Here is a 20,488-nt window from a genome sequence, read left to right as displayed (position 1 = left end):
ATGTCAAACAAGATAATGAAGAAATGTCTCCAGATCTAATTTGTTGAGCAACTGTCAGGTATCCCAAGCCTGTAGATCTACTTTAGGATTATCCCAAGTATTCCAGGACTAACAAATACCTCAATCAAAAAAAAGTACAGCTCAGAAAGAGGCATGCATTTTTTCTCCATTTTTGCCAGTTCCACTTGGATGTGTGTGTGGGTGTGGGTGGGTGTTAGTCGTTCATTTCAATTTCATTATCCATTGCATTCTTTCCTCTTCATTTGCATTCATTCCTAACGGAAGCAATGCTTCCTCTTCTCTTTCATTGAGGTCTTTTCCTTCTCCCTTCTCCTCCTTTTCTCTCCACCCCCTAGTATCTGCTTACACCTGCAGTGGGGCACAACGGATTCACCGTATAAAATGTCAGAAGTGTTGTGGGGGAGGGGGGAGAGAGAAAATAAGACTTTCCTCTCCTCTCCATCAGCTGGGTGTATGGCTTCTTCCCCCTTAGCCATAGAATTGCAGCAAGCAACAACCCCAGACTGAATACACCACCAGATGGGAGAGGAAGAGAAGTCAGTGTGCTGTAGCATAGAGCTTAGTTTGGCAGACTCCAACTTGAGAAGGGGTGTCAAACATGTGGCCTGGGGGCTGAATCAGGCGCCCGGAGGGCTCCTGTAAGTCCCCCAAGCAACTGGCTCTTATCTGCATTCTTCTCCCTCTCTCGTTTCCTTCTGCATCTCAACTTGCTTTGAAGGCTTGCTCAATCACACAGGAATTACATAGCAAAACTATTTTCTCAATTGGTTGAGGTCCCCCTGGGGAAGGAGGAAAAGAGCCAGAGCTTCCTTTGCCCAGTTCCCTGGATCCCATGGGAGAAATGCAAAGAAAGCACCCTTAAGACCAACAAGTGCTAATGTTTTAAGCATGCTTTAAAAAAAAATCTTTAGTCATGTTTGTCTGTGCCCTTTAAAAGTTTATATCTTTGCTACCTAATCTTAAATAGGTACACCCATGGCCCAGCCTGACAAGGTTTCATTTATGTCAAATATGGCCCTCTTAACAAATGAGTTAGTCACCCCTGAACTAGACAGACTCCAGTTCAAAACCTCATTCAGCCATGAGGCCTTTTGGGAGACCCTGGACCAGTCACACCCTTCACAGGGTTGCTGTGGGGATAATATGGAGAAGGAAGACCCATGCCTGCCACCTTGAAATGTGGAAGATAAATAGAAGAGGATGCTCGGGAGCAAAGCAACAAATGATACTTGTTCATTAATTGCTTTTCCCATTCGATCTCATTACTCAGATGAACAGATCCCCCCCCCCCACACACACACACACCTGGGGGTTTATTTGTTTGGAAACAAGCAGACACCTCTCATGAGAACAAGCACACACCTCTCATGAGATTGTGCACGGAAATCTCTGTGCAGAACCAAACATAAGAAGAAAATGATGGCACAGTTCCATGACAGTGAAAGAAGCAATTACATGAAAAGATAATAGGGAAACTGAAGTTACAATGTCCAAAGTTAAAGAGAAATTTCAGGTTGTTAATGAATTCAAATTCAGAGTTGGCAGATAATCAGTATCGTTATCACACAGGAAATTACACTGCCCATCAAGGCATTAAAATAGTTGAAGAGTCAGTTAAAGGAAAGAAGACAAAAGATTCTGCTAAAAGGTCTCTTTTAAAGAGGCAGAAGCATCTGGTGGAGTTTCTCTAGAATCTTTTTCTTTTTTTTAATCAATATTTTCCACTGCTGATTTTGAGAGTATGCAGAGAAAACCTGCAAAGGCCATCAAGCTGAGAGGCATTTTCCACACAAGACAAATCCAAGGCAGCTCGAGCGCCCCATAAATTTAGGACAACAGATTGCGGCACAGATTAAAAATTCCCGGCTCATAAATTCCTAGCCTTCCCCAGTTGTCCAGAAAACCTTTGGGGTGGCCACGCCGTGTCTTAAAAAGTATTTGTTTTCAACTACAGTGCCCAAGGCTAACTCCTGCCTTCCCTCCCAACCCCTGGCTTTCTCCCAGCAGAGCTGATTTTGGAGACAAAAATGAGGGATGCTTTTCACAAGCAATTTAATTTTTTTTCCCCATGGGGAAAGTGGGATTCTTCAGCAACTGGGTGGGTCTACAGACCTTGGGGAGAGGAGTAGTGTAGCTGACACTGAGACAGAGGGAGGGCATTGTTTTCCAGGAAATGGCTGGAATCAGTTAACAAGTAGACAGGCTTCCAAAGTTACACTGAAATCCTGTGCACAGTTACTCCACTTTAATCACAAATTGAAGAGCTTAGAGCAAGGGTATCAAAACATGCAGGCCGAGGGCAGAATCAGGCCCCCAGAGGGCTCCTATCAGGCCCTGAGTAACTGGCTGTCATCTGCTTCCTTCTCCCTCTCTCTTGCTTCCTTCTACATCACAGCTTGCTTTGCCAGGCTTTCTCAATCACACAGGAGCTACAGAGCAAACCTTTAATTGTGTTTGTCTGTATCCTTTATTAAGTTTATATCTCTGCTACCTAATCTTAAATAGGTACACATGGCCCAGTCCAACATGGCTCGACCCAACAAGATCTTATTTATGTCAGATCCAGCCCTCATAACAAATGAGTTCGACACCCCTGGCTTAGAGACATTGGGGAGGGCCAATGATTCAATGGAAGAGCCTCTGCTTTGCATGCAGAAGGTCCCAGGTTCAGTCCCTGGCATTTCCAAGACCAGGCAGTAGGTTATATGAAAGACCTCTGCCTGAAACCTGGAGATCCACTGCCAGTCTGAGTAGACAATGCTGACCTTGATGGACCAAGGATCTGATTCAGTACAAGGTAGCTTCATGTCTGAGAACTCTGCACAGGATTACACAGTTAACTAGTGATGTGGTGACCATATATACCTAGCTTGTTACAGCTGTTTAGCCTTTGCATATGTCAAAACGGCTTCATTAAGTTGTATGCCAATTTGCTGTTCAGCTATGTAGAGATATCCGTCTATACAGATGAATTGTTAATTTCCATTTCAAAGTATCTGAGGAAGTGTGTATGCACACAAAAGCTCACACCTTGAAGATGATGATATTGGATTTACATCCTGCCCTCCACTCCGAATCTCAGAGTCTCAGAGCAACTCACAATCTCCTTTATCTTCCTCTCCAACAAAAGACACCCTGTGAGGTGGGTGGGGCTGAGAGGACTCTCACAGCAGCTGCCCTTTCAAGGACAACCTCTGACAGAGCTATGGCTGACCCAAGGTCATTCCAGCAGGTGCAAGTGGAGGAGTGGGGAATCAAATCCGGTTCTCCCAGATAAGAGTCCGCACGCTTAATAAGAACATAAGAGAAGCCACGTTGGATCAGGCCAATGGCCCACCCAGTCCAACACTCTGTGTCACACAGTGGCCAAAATTTATATATATATATATATATACACACACACACACACACACTGTGGCTAATAGCCACTGATGGATCTCTGCTCCATATTTTTATCTAACCCCCTCTTGAAGCTGGTTATGCTTGTAGCCGCCACCACTTCCTGTGGCAGTGAATTCCACATGTTAATCACCCTTTGGGTGAAGAAGTACTTAACCACTATACCAAACTTTGTTGGTGTTTAAGGTGTCACTGGATTCAAACCTTGCCTTGAGGAGCCTAAGAATTAACTCAACAATTATGGGGGGCAGGCCTGTGTTTAAATGAGGACTAACACAACAGAGCTGGGGGGGCGGTGTTAGTGGACCAGCAGTGGGCATAGCTACAACTTTTCTCTTGCTGAGGGCTATTTCCCTTTGTAAATCTTCCCTATAGGACAGCGGGTGGCCAAACATGCTTAATGTAAAAGCCACAAAGAATAAGTGTCGGAGGGAAGGAGGGAGGTCGGAAGGAAGGAAGATGGGGAAGGGAGAGAAAAGTGGAAAGAAAGCAACTTTAATGTTAAATGCCTTCTCCAAGCCAACGAATGGGGCACTGGGGGCTTTGAAGGGTGGAACTGAGGACTGTCTCCATGCCAAGCCGCTCCCATAGTCCCAGGTAGAGATCTTTCACATTGTCTAATCCCTGGAACTGGAACCTTCAGCATTCCAAGCAGATGCTATGCCCCTGGGTCACAATCCCTCCCTACAGAGGAGCATCTAGTGGAAGGGAGATGCTAAATCCTTAGCCTATCCACTACTTTTTCTCTTTTCTCCCTCTCCACCTGCTTTTTCCTCTGCCAGTCTCCAAGATCTAAAATGAACATTAGGAGCTTTGAGGCAGGGATGCAACTGTAGCAGGAGTGGCCAAACTATGGCTTGGGAGCCACTTGTGGCTCTTCCGCACATATTGTGTGGCTTTCTCAGCTGAAGTTCAAAAAAAAGGACTGAGTCATAGGAGATGTGAAAAACCTCTACCTGAGACCCTGGAGAGCCACTGCCAGTCTGAGTAGACAACATTTTGATTGACCAAGAGTCCAGGCCAGTATAAGGTAGCTTCATGTGGCCACACAGAGCTGCCTCCAGGCCAAACAAACGATACTGAGGATGACGGACCAATGATCTGAATCAGCATCAAGCAGCTTCATGTGAAAACATGTTGCTTATCTGCTGTTAGTCTGGAGGGAAACTGCTTGAAACGGCAGGTCTGCTCCTGTCAGATGGAGTTCTGTCCTAAATTACCCTTCTTTTGCTTCTTCTTCTGATGGTATATACAGCTAAATTAGCCAAAGCTACTAATCCCTACAGCTCTTTTTTTGTTTTTTTTTGCCATGAAGTCACAGCTGATTGACGGCAACCCTACGGGTTTTCAGAGCCAGAGACAAACAGAGGTGGTTTGCCATTGCCTGCCTCTACGCTGCAACCTTGAATTTCCTTGGGAGGGTCTCCAATCCAAATACAACCCAGGCCCAAGATTTGATCAGACTGGTTAGCTACAGCCTCTGCTTATCCACAAAAAGGGCCCAAGGAAGGCCTGTTTATTCCCAAAATATAGGAATGTGCAGAAAAATAATTACTTCTCTTTCTCTGCCTATCTCTATCATTAAAAAGTCTCCACCTTGCTGAGTAGAAGAAAATGACAACTTGGTTTTATACCCCGCTTTTCTTTACCTTAAGGTGGCTCAAAGCCGCTTACAATCACCTTCCCTTCCTCTTCTGACAACAGGCACCATGTGAGGTAGGTGAGGCTGAGAGAGTTCTGAGAGAACTGTGACTGGCCCATGGTCACCCAAGCTGGCTTCATGTGGAGAAGAAATGGGGAATCAAACCCAGTTCTCCAGAACAGAGGCCACCATTCTTAACCACTACACCACACTGGTTCTGGAGACCTAGTTCAATATAATCTTTGTCCATAGTCTTCTGCTAGTCCACCATCCCCAGTGAAAAAATGACAGGGAAGAATATAAAAAAAAAAAAGGAGGGGAGGGGAGAATCTCTCCCCCAAGGCATTACCTGCATCTGGCAGCTGATGTGCAGCAGGTGCAAGTATTGAGTTATCCCTGCTTCCCGCCCCCCCCCCCCGGGGGAAAGATGGAGACTGAATGCCTCCATCCTAACATAACAATTCCGTGAGGCATTTCTGGATTGTTGTATTGCTAACCCTACTGCTTTCTGAACTGCTGCAGATTATCTTGATGGGTGGCAACCCAATTTACATCAGAGGGGTTCAGCGCTTAAAGAACATCCTCTTTTGACAACCCTCCTCTGTTGTGATAAAGGAGATATTCCCTGTACGTTCAATAAATAGCAACGCTTTTGCATTTTACGTTGGCAGAAGATGATTTATGATGTCCTTAGCAATTCATTCCCTTGCTTTATAGGCTTGGGTGGGGGAAGTGCCTGAATTGTATGTTCAGGAGCTACACTTTTGCATTTAACCAGCTTGCCTGATAGGAGGGTTTATTGTCACCGCCTGTAAGATACAGAGAGGGCCATGCATCAGAAACCCAGCAGCCCAGAGCAAGACCTGTATATCCACTCAAGTGTTGCCTCTGACCTTGAGCTGGAGACTGTAATTAGATTGTGGAGTCTCTTCACTAATTTGCCAGCGTTTCATCTTTGTAAGCAGGGAACAGAGCTCAGAACATGTGCGTATTATAAACTGAAAATTGTTTGAAACCACCGTTTTAAAAATTATTGTATTAGTAGCTTTCCTCAAAGACTCATGAAAATGGCTGTTCTAAGAATTCCCTGTTATCATCAGCTTCATCCCTACACTATACATATTTAAGTAGGTTGGAAACCAAGTTAATTATCAATTATGCCCGCCTTCTGCATATGAGGATGCAGAGAATTCATTATTGCCCTCGACCCTAACCCCATCACAGAAGTAGAATTCCCAAAGCTCTTTTCTTGAGAGCTAAACTGGCTTAGAACTGGTTTGAATTATTAAGTAAACCTAGATCAAGTTCCAGGGAGGGACTGGATTACCAGTGGTGGTTCTGCTTTACAGGAAACATCTCGGAAATAAGGTAACAAGCGAGCAAATATATATATACACACACACACACTTGAAAAGAAAACCTGATGTGAAGAAAGAAAGAGCAAAAAGAACACTGGGAAATGTTCAGAAAAGATCAACTAAAATGATTAAGGAGATAGAACACTTCCCCATGAAGACAGGTTAAAGGGGTTAGGGCTTTTTAGCTGGGAAAAACGACAACTGAGGGGTGACACGAAGGAGGTTTACAAAACTATGCATGGGGTATGGAAGGCAAAGAAAGAATTAAAGACTTTTCTCCCTTTCTCACAATAACAAGAACCCATGGACATTCAATCAAATTAATGAGCAATAGGCTTAGAACAGATAAGTACTTCTTCACCCAAAGGGTAATTAACATGTGGAATTCACTGTTGCAGGAACAGCTACAAGCACAGACTGCTTCAAGAGGGGACTGGATAAACACATGGAGCAGAGGTCGCAATAGAGAAAGTAGAGAAAGAAGTACTTTTCTCCCTTTCTCACAATACAAGAACTCGTGGACGCTCAATGAAATTGTTGAGCAGTCCAGTTAGAACGGATAAAAGGAAGTACTTCTTCACCCAAAGGGTGATTAGCCACCTCCTATGGCAGTGGTATTTACTGCCATAGGAGGTGGCAGCGGCTACATGCATAGCCAGCTTCAAGAGGGGATTGGCTAAACACATGGAGCAGAGATCCATCAGTGGCTATTAGCCACAGTGTATTGCTGAAACTCTCTGTCTGGGGCAAATGATGCTCTGTATTCTTGGTGCTTGGGATGGGCAACAGTGGTAGGACTTCTAGTGTCCTGGCCACACTGATGGACCTCCTGATGGCACCTGGGTTTTGTGGCCACTGTGTGACACAGAGTGTTGGATTGGATGGGCCACTGGCCTGATCCAACATGGCTTCTCTTATGTTCTTATGAAGTAAGTGAGCATTCATGAAAAAATAGGGAGGGATATAGGGTTGGAATTCAAGCCTGCAGTAGGTTCTAAAGCTGGGATATTCAGGATTCAGCCTGTGTGTCAACTCTAGCCAAAGGAGAGGACAGACAAAAGAGCAAGGAAAAGCCTTAACCACATAGGCCGGAGTAGGTTCTTCCTGTCCCCCTATTAAAGCTCTGAGTATGGGCCTCCTTGCTGGTCTGAGCTACAATGCCACTCTGCTGCTGAGCCCCTTGTGATGCTCTGTCACCACGTTCTCCCATTTAGTATCACCTCCCAATGTTGCATCACAGGAAGCACACATTTAGCAATTAAATGGGAGGCCAGGGCAGACAAACAGCACAAGGTGCTAAAGACTGCCAGCAGACAGAAGTCACCAGAGAATGATTCGATTTCCCATCAGAGGTCTCAATAAAAATGGAAAGCAGTGTATCTTGGTCTCCTATTGGCAGCTTCTTCAGAATGTAGTATCAACTTGAGGAAATGCTGGGGTCCTAGGCAAGAGATAGAGTCTTCCTTTCCCCCACACAAAATCCAGCAAGATGCCTTTACTCAGCTCTTCCCTCTCACCAGCCTCAGATACATGTTCATCAAGCTATTTTGCCAGGCAATCCGACTATGTAAGAAATACATTTCAATATAAATTTCTGCCCCAGGGAGCTAATGTGGTAAAGGATGAGGTAACTATATGCAGCCCAATCCTAGGGCTTTTCTGCATATATCATTTTCGCCATTTGTGTGCCTGTGTTGTTTTTTCCCCTCCATTTTCCACATATGTTTTGCTCCCTCTAGTGGTCGCTTCAATATTTCATAGCTGTATCCCTAGCATATTTCCCTGCAATTAGAAGTGCTTGGGAATAAGCTGGTGATACACCGATAAAACATCCAAGCATCCACTAGCGGGAGGGAAAAAACATGCAGAAAGGGGGGGGGGACACAACACAACAGGAATACAAGGGATGAAATAACATGGGCTGAAAAGCCCCTAATTACATGACTCACAAATCGACTACACTAAATTCAACATGCTCAATTATAATTCATAGAATTATTATTAGGATATAATCTTGAAATTATGTCCGAATGTATTTCTGCATCTTTAAAAATGCACATAAACATTTTTAACTAGGAGTGTTTTAATTCTTAGGCGGTTTTTCTTTCTTTAAGATCCTAGGAGCTTATTCTGTGGTTCCTTTGGGCCTTTAAAAACAAAAATTTTTATTGTGTTTCAAATATTAAATATAACATTACTTGGTAACTATTTTAAATATCATGGGCTTTAGCCTTCTTCACCGTTTGGAAGTTCAGATGTTATCTATCTGAAAGCCACTGTTCTCTATAGATCCTCCTAAACAGTAACAAACTGCACTTTCTATGGGTTCTGAGTTAATGGAGTAAAAACTTTGAATAGAACTAGACTAACTATACAGGACATATGAGGGTAAAATTTGGAAGGCGTAACATTCATTGTGTCCAGGACTACCGTAACTTTAGTTATTAACAGTTTTTAACACACTGCCTTTCTAAAAAAAAAAAGAAAAAAGAAAAGAATTAAAGACTTGCAGTGGAAAGAGGGTATTTGGAAAAGATACGGTACATTAGGATGTGCAGCAAAAAACCTAAAGAATGAATCACGTAGAGAAATGGGAATTGGAAGGATATGTGCCAAGAAGACATGTAGGAAGTATAATAGGGAAGCAGATTAGTATCAGGAGATATCGAAGCTGCTACAGAAAGGGCAGAACATTTTGAAAAGGGGAACAAAGTAGAATTTATTTTTTACTGTCCAGAAAAAATTTATGCCATATCCCCGGGGAATCTGCCCAAAGCAGTTTAAGAAATAAAACATAATGAAAACATAAAACCTCAGAGTTGTTAATTAAAATCCAACACTAAAAACTCAGCCAGAGCATAAAAGATCATTAGGTAGCTTAACACAAGCAACAGTTTTCAGGCTAAAACAAACTACAATGACAGTGTTAAAAGAGCAACCCTTAGTTAAAAGCCTGTATAAACAGAAACATTTTGACTCAGTACCTAAAACGGAGTAACGAAGGTAACAGGCGAGGCTCAAGAGCGAGGACATTCCACAGGCAAGGTGCCATTACTGAAAAGACCCTATTTCAGGCTGCCATCTGCCTGACCTCTGAAGGGGGTGCCAAGGAGTGCAGGGCTTGTGAGGCAGATCTTAACGGGCAGGCCAGACAATAATGGGAAATTATAGGCGACCGAGAACAGTTTGGTATATCAGCAGAAGTGAAGACACTGTAGTGTTAAGTCAAAAGTGGCTAAGGAATGTTGAGAAAGCGGGTAAGGAATGTTGAGAAGTAGACTGATGAAGACACCATGAATGGGCAGGAAGGGAGAGAATTATATTGTTATGGAAATATATGTATCAGTCACTCCTCACTGCCAACTTTCACATTAAAAATGTCTCTACCTCCTTTCTTTGCAGAGATATACGGTACCTATTTCCATACATCTGTACAACTAAAGACTACAGTAGGGTAAGTCAGGTCCCCCTGGCCACCAGTGGGTGATGGGGTGGGTAGAGTTGACAGATCCAGGTTCAGAATCTCCTGGAGATTTGGGGATGGAGCCTGCGGAGGACAGGGACCTCAGAAGGGTACAATGCCACAGAGTCCACCATCCAAAGCATCCCTTTTTCTCTAGGGGAACTGATCTCTGTGGTCTGGACATGAGCTATAATACTGGGGGGGGGGAGTCCCAAGGTTCCACTTGGAGATTGGCATCCTTAGGCTGGAGACTTTATTTCAAGTGAACGTTGAGAGTTCAGAGAATATGGTGCAGAGGTTATTATAGTATGTCGATGAAACACTATTCAATTAGGGTTCCCAATCCCCCCGCTTTAGCGGGAGACTTCTGGGTTCCCAGCTTAATCTCCCGGTCTTCACAAATTGAGAAGCGGGGGGGTGGGGGTGGGGGGGTGGAGGGGGGGGGAGAACATACCTATAGAGCTCCTGTTGTAGAGCTCCTGAGCAGTTTGTAAAATCCCTGTCCCTTTAAGGCTGGGCAGGAAGGAGGAAACAGGAAGGGCTTCGGAGAACGGCCCCTCCCTTCTTTGCTTTCGTTTTCACAGCAGGCACAGTTCTCCGGAAGAAGACCAAGTAAGTATTTGTGTGTGTGTGTGTGTGAGAGAGGGAGGGGCAGGGAGGGGGATTACCTGGTATGGAGGCCCTCCCCCCTCCCTTTAGAAAGCGTGGGGGGGGAGGGAAATGTCTACTGGGCACTCTATTATTCCCTATGGAGAATGATTCCCATAGGGAATAATAGGGAATTGATCCGTGGGTATTGGGGGCTCTGGGGGGGGCTATTTTTTGAGGTAGAGGCACCAGATTTTTAGTATAGCATCTAGTGCCTCTCCCCAAAATACCCCCCAAGTTTCAAAACGATTGGACCAGAGGGTCCAATTCTATGAGCCCCAAAAGATGGTGCCCCTATCCTTAATTATTTCCTATGGAAGAAAGGCATTTAAAAAGGTGAGCTGTCCCTTTAAATGTGATGGCCAGAACTCCCTTGGAGTTCAATTATGCTTGTCACACCCTTGTTCCTGGCTCCACCCCCAGTGTCTCCTGGCTCCACCCCCAAAGTCTCCTGGCTCCGCCCCCAAAGTCCCCAGTTTTTTCTTTAATTGGACTTGGCAACCCTATATTCAATTGCCAATTTGAAGAAAAAGGGAGAAAAGGAGAAGAAATAGCTGTTGTGGTGACAAGGAGAAGAAATAGCTGTTGCAGTAAACAAACAAAAAAAGCTGCTATGTGGGTGGGGTCAGGAAAATCCAAACTTTCTCATCCATACAGCAGTCATCAAGGTGTTGGGAAAGGTGTTTGTAGGCACCATGAGGAACCTCGTCTACAGGAATAGAACAGGAAGGAGACTCAACATTCTGACCAGCAGATGACATTACAGGGCAGTGCTGGAGGCACAGAGCTGCTGACTGGGTAGCAGCGGCCAATTTGGACAGCAGACCGTGACCTCAGTGGGATGAACAAGCACGTACAGCTATTTGGAACTGAAGTGTTGGGCCCCCCTGCTTTGGTACATCTCTAGTAAGGCATTAAGCTTGCTTGAACATTGGTAAAAAAAAAAAGTAAGGGTAGTCCCCTGTGCAAGCACCAGTCATTTCTGGCTCTGGGGTGACGTCACATCACAATGTTTTCACGGCAGACTTTAATGGGGTGGCTTGCCATTGCCTTCTTCAGTCATCTACACTTCCGCCCCAGCAATCCCTTATACCTAGCAAATGCCTGATCAGATGCTACACAGTTGTCAGTCTCCAGGTGGATCCTGGAAATCTCCTAGAACTATAACTGATCTCTAGACTATAGAGATCTAGTCCCCTGGAGAAAAATGGCTGCTTTGGAAAGTGGACTCTGGCATTACAACCCATTGAGCTTCTTCTCCCCTCCCCTATAACCACCCTCTCCAACCCCAAATATCCAGGAATTCCCCACTTCCAACTCGGGGGGGGGGGGCAGGAGGCATTGTAACAGGAAAGCAACAAGGAGAAAGAGGAAACATGCCTAAATTAGCCAGGATTCTTCTTGTACCAATGCAGATTATTAATTTATTTCCAAAAACCAAACACATCAACAACAATGAGTCCTGTGCCGAAGATAGGAAAAATGCAGGGGCAATTAATGCAATTAATGTAGAGTGATTATATGTATTTCTTCAGCAATTACAGCACTGTTTAATACACAAACACACAACCAACAAGCCACAAATATCTCCCCAACAAGGCAAGAGATCTCACAAGGATTGGAATCGGGGGGGGGGGGGTGCTATCACACTAGAAGAAAAAACAGCATACACAGCAGAAGACATTTCACCATGAAATAGGAAAAGATAATGATCTGTTCATATGTGGGGGGGGGGGGGGACACAAGGCACTTCTTGGAAATCTGTATTTTCTAGGAAATGAAGCCATTCTGTGGATTCAGCAACAAGGAGAATGCAATAAGCAACAAATCACAAGAATATTTCTGAGACAGAAATAGCACCGGGGAAACACAGCCACATGTTCCAAGTTTGTACAATCACATCATAATTTAGAAGCACCAAGCTCTGCAAAAAAACCTGTACAAAATAACTGGGACCCACTGCATGCTTACTATCTCCCAGACTCTCATATTACACTGTTCATGCCAATTGCTTAAGACAAACCACAGAGTTCATACATTTATGTGTTTTGTGATGGCTGATTTATGCACTGTGATGACTGTGAAACCAGTCTAGGTTAACAAATGTGTGAATTTTAACAAATGCCACATGGGTATGAGTGGCAGGTGCATTCTCAGTGTTTGGCTTAGTATGAATATGAGCACTACAATATCCAAGCTGCCACGCTGCTTTTTATGTAACAAGTGCCATAGCTGGATTTAACAATAACACGTGTGCAGGCAGACACTCTTAAAAAGGACATTTATACCGACTAATCTTTAAAAGGGACTCTTATCGATGCAATTTCAAAAACGAATTCTTTCCCAAGCTCTCCTATAAAATGAAACAACGGGGAATCATTTTAAACTCAGGGCAGTCCCTAGAACCAATTTGAAATTGGATAGTGAGTCAGATTTAATGTATATAGATATATGTGTGGGATGTTCTGGCTACTAGTCATCATGACTGAGGAGAACTTCCACATTCAGAGGCACTAAACCTCTGAATCCCAAAGCCAGGGGAAGGCCCCATCCTCTATGCCCTGTTGATTGCCATCCAGAGAAACTGGCTGGCCACTGTGTGAGACAGGATGCTGGACCACATGGACCACTGGTCTGATCCAGCAGAGCTCTTCCTACGTTCTTATGTTCTCTCAAACAAGCTCAGTTACTGTGGGAGCTTTCTGGCTATTCTGATGAAGTATAGGCAAAACATATAGGGATTGTTAAACTGAATACATTATTTTTCCCACTACACCAATTGTTAGTCTACTTGCCTCTCAATACAGAATTTTCTAAATTAATTGGAAATAGTATTGGAATGACACTAGAATGTTACACTGCGTTTCCTGCCCGCCCCCCAAGATTCTCCCCCAAGGGAGGATCCAAGTTCAGAACGTGCTATTCACAAGGGGTTTGGCTATGGCACTTCTGTAAGTTAAAGAACTGAGCCTACACTACTTCCGAAAGAATTCATCAGTTGCTGAAATAGACTGGGGTTGCAAGAAAAGACAAAAACCCTTGAAGATTGCATACACACATTACTAGGTAAGGTGCTACTGTAGTACTACAGAAAAATAGTGCCGAGGAGAAGGCTGCCAGGTCCAATTCAGGAAATATATGGGGACTTTGAGGTGGAGCTAGGATCAAGGTTGTGACAAGCATGATTGAGTTTTGGTCATCCAATTTAAAGGGACCACGCTCCTTTTAAATGCCTTCCCTGCATTGGAAAGAATTGGACCTCTTAGTCCAATCTTTTTAAAACTTGGGGGCTATTTTGAGGAGAGGCACTAGGTGCTATGCTGATAATTTGGTATCTCTATCTCATAAAACAGTCCCCTCACAGTCCTAGATACCCATGGATCAATTTTCCGTTATACCCTGTGGGGACCAATCTCTATAGGGTATAATGGAGCGCCCAGTGAACATTCAACCCCTCCCTCCCCCAAATGGGGATCCCCTATCCCCAAGAGGAGACTGGCAACCCTAGCAGAGGAGAAGGTTTACTTACCCTTCCATATCACAGTCCTGGCCAGATCAGGGCCCTGCAGGCGCTATTTAGCAACAATAATGCACTAGAATTTCATTCACAAATCTTCCAGTATCTCTCTTAGTTTGACTCCTGGAATATATTGCCTGCAGGGCCGGCCCTGCCACTAGGCAAACTAGACAATTGCCTAGGGCACCGCCTTCTGGGGGCACCAAACTGGGCAACCCCACCCCCCATATGACTCGGTGACGTTATCAGTGCGGGGAGGGCACCAGAAGTTAGCCTTGCCTAGGGTGCCGGACAGTCTAGGGCTGGCCCTGATTGCATGAATGACAAAGCACCTTCTCTCAGTCTTCTCAGTGCATAGCCTGTCTTCATCAAGAGAAAAGCTAGCACTCATGAGACCCACCCAGCAGTTTCTCTTCCCCTTCTAGAATAAGATAAACTTAACAGCTGGAAATCCAGACAGCTGGGATCCTCGGATCTTGTGCAAACTGGGGCTGAGACTGAACAAAAACAAAGGCAAGGCCCAGTTAACAAAATCTGTAAAGAATCTGCAAAAACAGGCCAGAGAAAAACTGGAAAAGGGCTCCATTTGGGTGTGGGGGTCCCCCCCTACCCCCCCCTACCCTCTGCCTTTAGTGACCCCCATTTCTCCAAACAGAAAGCTTGCACCAGGGGTTTGAATAGGGTGTGCTTGAGCCACCAGCAACCAGCTTGGGGCTATGGCACATTCCATTATGAATGGTTGTGGATTTATAATGGAATGACATGAATGGGGTTTTTTTTTAAAATCAGAAAAACACACTGACCTTAACACTACACAGGTGGAGCAGCATAATGACTCGCCAATTGTAAGACCATCAATTCCTGGGGAAAAGTTCAATGAGATTAAACTCAGTATGTATCCCAAAGCGACATATCAACACAAGAGACAAAATATATGGAAAAGAAATAGAAACATTGCAGTTCCCCTCCCCACAATATTCCTTAGCTACTGAATAAGGTGTTATCAGAGCAGACTTGAATGTAAACCAATAAAGCTTGCATTGTTAAGAACAAAAGGAAAACTTTGTACTCACTTGGAAGAATATATACTGTTAAAGTGTCTTCATCAGGCTGGGAAAAGTTTGTAACTAAATTACTGTTATTCGCAGGCATTATTATAATTGCATTTATTTTGCAATTGACAAAGGTTAGGTTGACAGCATCAAAACACAGCTTGGGTCTAAATCCCCATTCCTGAAGCCTCATCAGATTTTTTACATCAAATCTTCTAATCCGGCCAAAATTGGCTCCTGGAATATATTGCCTGCAGGGCCGGCCCTGCCACTAGGCAAACTAGACAATTGCCTAGGCACCGCCTTCTGGGGGCACCAAATTGGGCAACCCCACCCCCCATATGACTCAGTGATGTTATCAGTGCAGGGAGGGCACCTTGCTTAAATCTTGCTGAAGTCAAAGACACAAGTCCACTTAATGTTAAGATTATACCCTATAGCAGGGGTGTTGAACTCGTTTGTTATTGAGAGCCTGATCTGACATAAATGAGACGTTGTTGGGCCGGGCTGAGTGTGTCATACAATGTAATGCCAGATATAAACTTTATAAAGGACACAGAAACACAGGGATTTTGTATCTCACCTGTGTGATCGAGGGAACTGGGCAAAGGAAGCTATGGCTCTTTTCCTCCCTCCCCAGGGGATGAGGAAGCGGAGCCTCAGCCAATAGAAGGAAAAGAGGCTTGACTCAGTAGCTCTACTGCGCAATTGAGAGAGCCTGGCAAAGCAAGCTCTCCCTCCTCCCCTTCCTCTCCAAGGGAGGAGCCACAGCCAATGGAGAAAATAGAGGCTTCGCTCTGTAGCTCCTGTGCAACTGAGCAAGCCTGGCAAAGTAGGCTGTGACACAGAAGGAAGCAAGAGAGAGGAAGAAGAAAGCAAGCTAGTTCACAGTCCTGATAGGAACCCTCTACAGGCCTGATCAGGCCCCCGGGCCACATGTTTGACATCCCTGCCCTATAATGCCATTCAGAGCTCCAAAACATAAAACAGGAGCCTAGTGGCATCTTGAAGGCTAAAACATTTATTTCAGCCTCAATTTCTGTGAGTCAGAGCTCACTTCTTCAGATCCTAAGTGACATATAAAAACTCACACCAGAATAAAGGTTGTTAGTCTTTAAGGTGCCACCAGATTTTGGTTTTATGATGAAGGACAATGCAATAGCAAAAGTAAACCAAAGGGAAGCAGTGTTAAGGATAGCAAGGTAAATGGTCATGAAAGGAAGGGGATGTGGAGAAAGTACAAAAATGAAAGCTGGTCTAAGAGAAGTATGGAAATTCTGAAGACAGCAATGGTACACTATGACCCCAATGGAAATGGTACATTACAACCAGGGGTGGAATTCTAGCAGGAACTCCTTTGCATATTAGGCCACTCCCCCCAATATAGCCAATCCTCCAAGAGCTTACAAAAAAGCCGTGTAAGCTCTTGGAGGATTGGCTACATCAGGAGAGTGTAGCCGAATATGCAAAGGAGCTCCTGCTAGAATTCCACCCCGACTACAACCCCAAGGTGATGGAAAGGGCCTATACGTCAGAGCCAACATCTGATAGCTCCGTGGGGTTTTCAAGGCAAGAAACAAACAGATGGTTTTGTCATTGCCTGCCTCTGCATAGCAGCCCTGAACTTCCTTGGTAGTGTTCTAAGTACTTACCAGGACTGACCCTACTTAGCTCCCAAGATCTTATATTTATAAGGCTGCCAACTTCCAGGCGGGGCATGGACATGTCTTGGAATTATAATTGTTACCCAAACCACAGACACCAGTTCCCCCGGAGAAAATGGCTGCTTTGGAGAGTGGACTCTACGATATTCTGCTCCCCTGAGGTTCCCCCTCTCCTCAAACCCCACCTGCTGCAGGTTCCACTCCTGAAATTTCCAGGGATTTCCCAGTCTAGTGCTGGAAATTCTAGATATCTGGCTAGCCTGGACCATCCTGCTCTGGGCATGATACCAAAACAATGCAACAGTCCAAAGGCTTTTCTGCACTGCTGGGCCCTTTGTACTTCTCTTGCACAGCACAGTACCAAGTCTATATACAAGTTCCAGATCGAGACAACAAGATCAGAGGCAAAAATTGCCGCCCATGCCTTGAGTTAAAAGAGCAATGTTATTAACACACCTGGAATCATATAGAAATTATTTCCAAATGTCCCACAGCAACTGGATAAGTGAGAGCAAGAAGTTAAGAGTGTGCAGTGATGGGTAAATGCACGCACCCACACCCCACGCACACACAGAGCCTCATTCAACCTCAAAACAAACCACTTTTTGTGACCATCCCTGTTGAGTGCTCTCAAAAAGGCATTGCGAGAGTACTTGAAGAAGCTCACAGAAGGGACTATGATGGGGGTACTCATCACCCAACCACACACACACTCAGGCACTTTCCCCACCCTCGTCAATTCCAAGTCAGATCTTTGTAGTTGGAAGGACAGAGTTACTGGGAACAAGGGATTACTAGTCATAATTATAATAATAATTCCAGTTTCCCTTAGCCATAACTTCCTGTCTCAGGTGGTGGGAATTGTAGTTTTATTGGCTGCCATTAAGGATCCAAGGAAACTACACAACATCCTTAGCAGGAAATGACGGCCAAGGAAAACTGGAATTGCAAGAGGGAGAGAGGCCTTTTCCCACTTCACAAAATCAGGGGATTGATGCTCAAGAAACAGGAGGAGGCCCTGTACCTGAACAGCCCAGGCAAATCTGATCTTGGCAGATCTTGGAAGCTAAGCAGGTACTTGGAAGGGAGACCTCCATAGGAATATCACAGCCAGGACGCAAAGGAAGGTCTATCAAGACTATCAAGCTATACCTCTCTGAAAAACATTGAGTCCCCAGTAGAGGTAACCAGAGGTCACCATACAAGCACATACACACACAACCCATCCACCTCCCACCCACCCCTGGCAAAAAAGAGAAAGAGATAGGATAGACCTAGCATGGGGAAATGGACAGTGGTGGGAGGGGAGGAGGATCAAGTATCCATTTAATTTTTAGCTCTGATTGCTTTCAAAAGATGTAATAAATGGGATGAAGCTCTTGAATTGGGAGGTAGCCAACTCCAGGGAAGGAAATTCCTGGAGATTTGGGAATAGCGACTGCGCAGGGCAGAGTTTGGGCGAGGGAGAGAGCTTAGCAGTGATATGATACCAGAGTCCAGTCTTTAAAGCTGCAATTTTCTCCAGGGGAATTAACCACTGTGATCTAAAGACCAGCTGATATCCCAGCAGACCTCCAGGAACAAACTGCTAAGCGTAGATATCAAATTGTACCATGAGGCTCAGAAGAGAATTACTTCAGAATAACAGTGACGGACAGACAGATTTTCATCTATTTATAACTAATCATCTATATCACCAGCCAGATAGATGATAGACAGACAGACTGATGCAGATGGACAGAGGTCTGCTCACATAGACTCAGTCTTGTCTGTCAGTGACTCAGGTCACCAAGGGTGCAGAACATCCCAATGGTGTTCCCAAATCCAATAATATTTTCTCCTAGATAAGTGAATGGTTGTCATTTACACCCAGGACTCTTTTTGTAGCAGGAACTCCTTTGCATATTAGGCCACACACCCCTGATGTAGCCAATCCTCCAAGAGCTTATGGGGATCTTAGTTCAGGGCCTACTGTAAGCTCCTGGAGGATTGGCTACATTAAGGGGGTGTAACCTAATACGTTAAGGGGTTCCTGCTACAAAAAAAGTTCTGTTTACACCTTTCGGGAAAAGAGAAGCATTGCGCTGGTGAGAAAGAATGATCCAGATGCCGCAGGCAGGGATCTCCCAAGAGACTATTACCTCATTTTTCAAAGGTTCTAGCAAACGGCAACATATAAATCTTTTCCTCATACACATTGCGGCTATCGTACAAGAAGTGTATCATATGCTCTTTTAAAGATGACAAAATCTGAAGCAGAACCATCTGCCTTGGAGAAACCTAGAGCTCCACCAAGCATCAGCTGCAGCCATCCTGCTCTCTTCCTGTAGCACCCTGTGGCTTGGTATATTTGCAGAGCTGCCGGCAGACAGTCCCAGCTGATTTTGAGGGGGGGAGGGGTTGGAGTAGACTCTTGCACTCTTGTTCCCTCTTCCAACTCTGTGTTTTTAATCAACTGATTAAGATGCTGTAAAATCTGGGACAGAGCCTTGAGGATTTTTTATACCCCATGAGTACTGGAACACATACAGAAATCAATCATTTAAAAAAAAATACAGACAACTTATTAATGAATACAATGGAAGCTATACACAATGATATGCTAACATAAGCAGCTCATTAGAAGTCATAAGCAAAACAATAACAGATTAATTTTTTTAAAACCCACAATGTAAATGAATATTTTTTGTGTTTTTAAAGACTGTGGCTATCTGGAAAACCATCACCTTTGGAAGGTCTTCACCTTTGATCTAGGTGTTGTACACCAGTAGGGATGGCATGAATGGGCTCACAAACTGAAGTTCCTGATTAATTTTGGCTGGTTCGTGGTTCACAATCTGAAGTTCGTGGCAGGTCAACCGGCATAAACTTTCCACAAACTTGCAAGCGGTTCTTGGCACTTTGTGCATGCATTCAGTTTCCACTCAATCAAAATGTTTACCAAACTTCAAGGCGGGGATGGGGGGCGGTGGAATTCTCCAGCCTTGGAAACACCAATGGGGCCCTCCAAAGCTTAACAGGCACTGCCGGCTGCCAATAACAGAGTTCCCATTCTGCTCTAAGGGATCAGAATGCTATATACATATACCCTCAGTTCCACACCCTTTCCTCTGTTGGGTGTTGGCAGTTAAGACATAAAGGCAGGGAACTTGTTAAAAACAGAGCACATTCACTTATAACTGCTTGTGACTAGCTCTCCCCTGGTGAAGTCTGCATGTTCGGTGGACTCAGGGCACTGAACCATCCCATCTCTCTGCTCATGTTGAGCAGAGGAACTTAGCTACTGGATGCCTCAGCTGAGGACCCACATTTATACCCTCCCGCCCCTCCTGACTATGACCACCTCTGTGTGTCATGAGGGTGAAAGCGAGTGCAAAGGATGCTCAGTGTGTATTAAAGGCCCCCATCCCTGGGCACCAAAGCCTGGCCCTAACAGGGTATCACCAGGGGTCTAGAAGCCTCCTTCCCTTGTTCCTGGGGTTCTCCCCAGAGACAAAAGAGCACTACTCAGAGACCAGCCGTTGCTAACATTCATTGGAGAGAAGGACAGTGACAGCAGTGAATCACAGGGTGGGGGGAAGCATCCTCCCCTTCCACATCCCAACTCCCTGTTGCTGCTCCCACCTCGAGTATACCTCTCCATGGTCCCCCCCAGTCTAGCATCAGAAAGCAGCTGTGCCTCCCACCTTTCCAAACCCATTTCCAGCCAACACTTTGGAAACAT

General features: G+C 44.8%; 1 protein-coding gene across 9 annotated transcripts in view; it reads right to left on the bottom strand.

The window, feature by feature from the left end:
• The window catches only part of HECW1 (HECT, C2 and WW domain containing E3 ubiquitin protein ligase 1), a 321,722-nt gene that overhangs the window by 215,907 nt on the left and 85,327 nt on the right, over positions 1–20,488 (bottom strand). The window contains exon 2 of one of the 9 annotated variants that reach the window (XM_060247682.1): positions 14,852–14,909. The exons of the other annotated variants lie outside the window; for them this stretch is intronic. Coding sequence (XP_060103665.1) covers positions 14,852–14,878 — 27 coding nt within the window. The 5' untranslated portion in view covers positions 14,879–14,909. The remainder of the gene's footprint in view (positions 1–14,851; positions 14,910–20,488) is intronic. 9 annotated transcript variants of the gene reach the window in all.

The sequence above is a fragment of the Heteronotia binoei genome, chromosome 10, assembly GCF_032191835.1.
Source record: "Heteronotia binoei isolate CCM8104 ecotype False Entrance Well chromosome 10, APGP_CSIRO_Hbin_v1, whole genome shotgun sequence".
In the NCBI taxonomy this organism is placed as follows: Eukaryota; Metazoa; Chordata; class Lepidosauria; order Squamata; family Gekkonidae; genus Heteronotia; species Heteronotia binoei.
The sequence above is the reverse complement of the archived record's forward strand: the minus strand, read 5'-3'. Positions and strand labels throughout refer to the sequence as shown.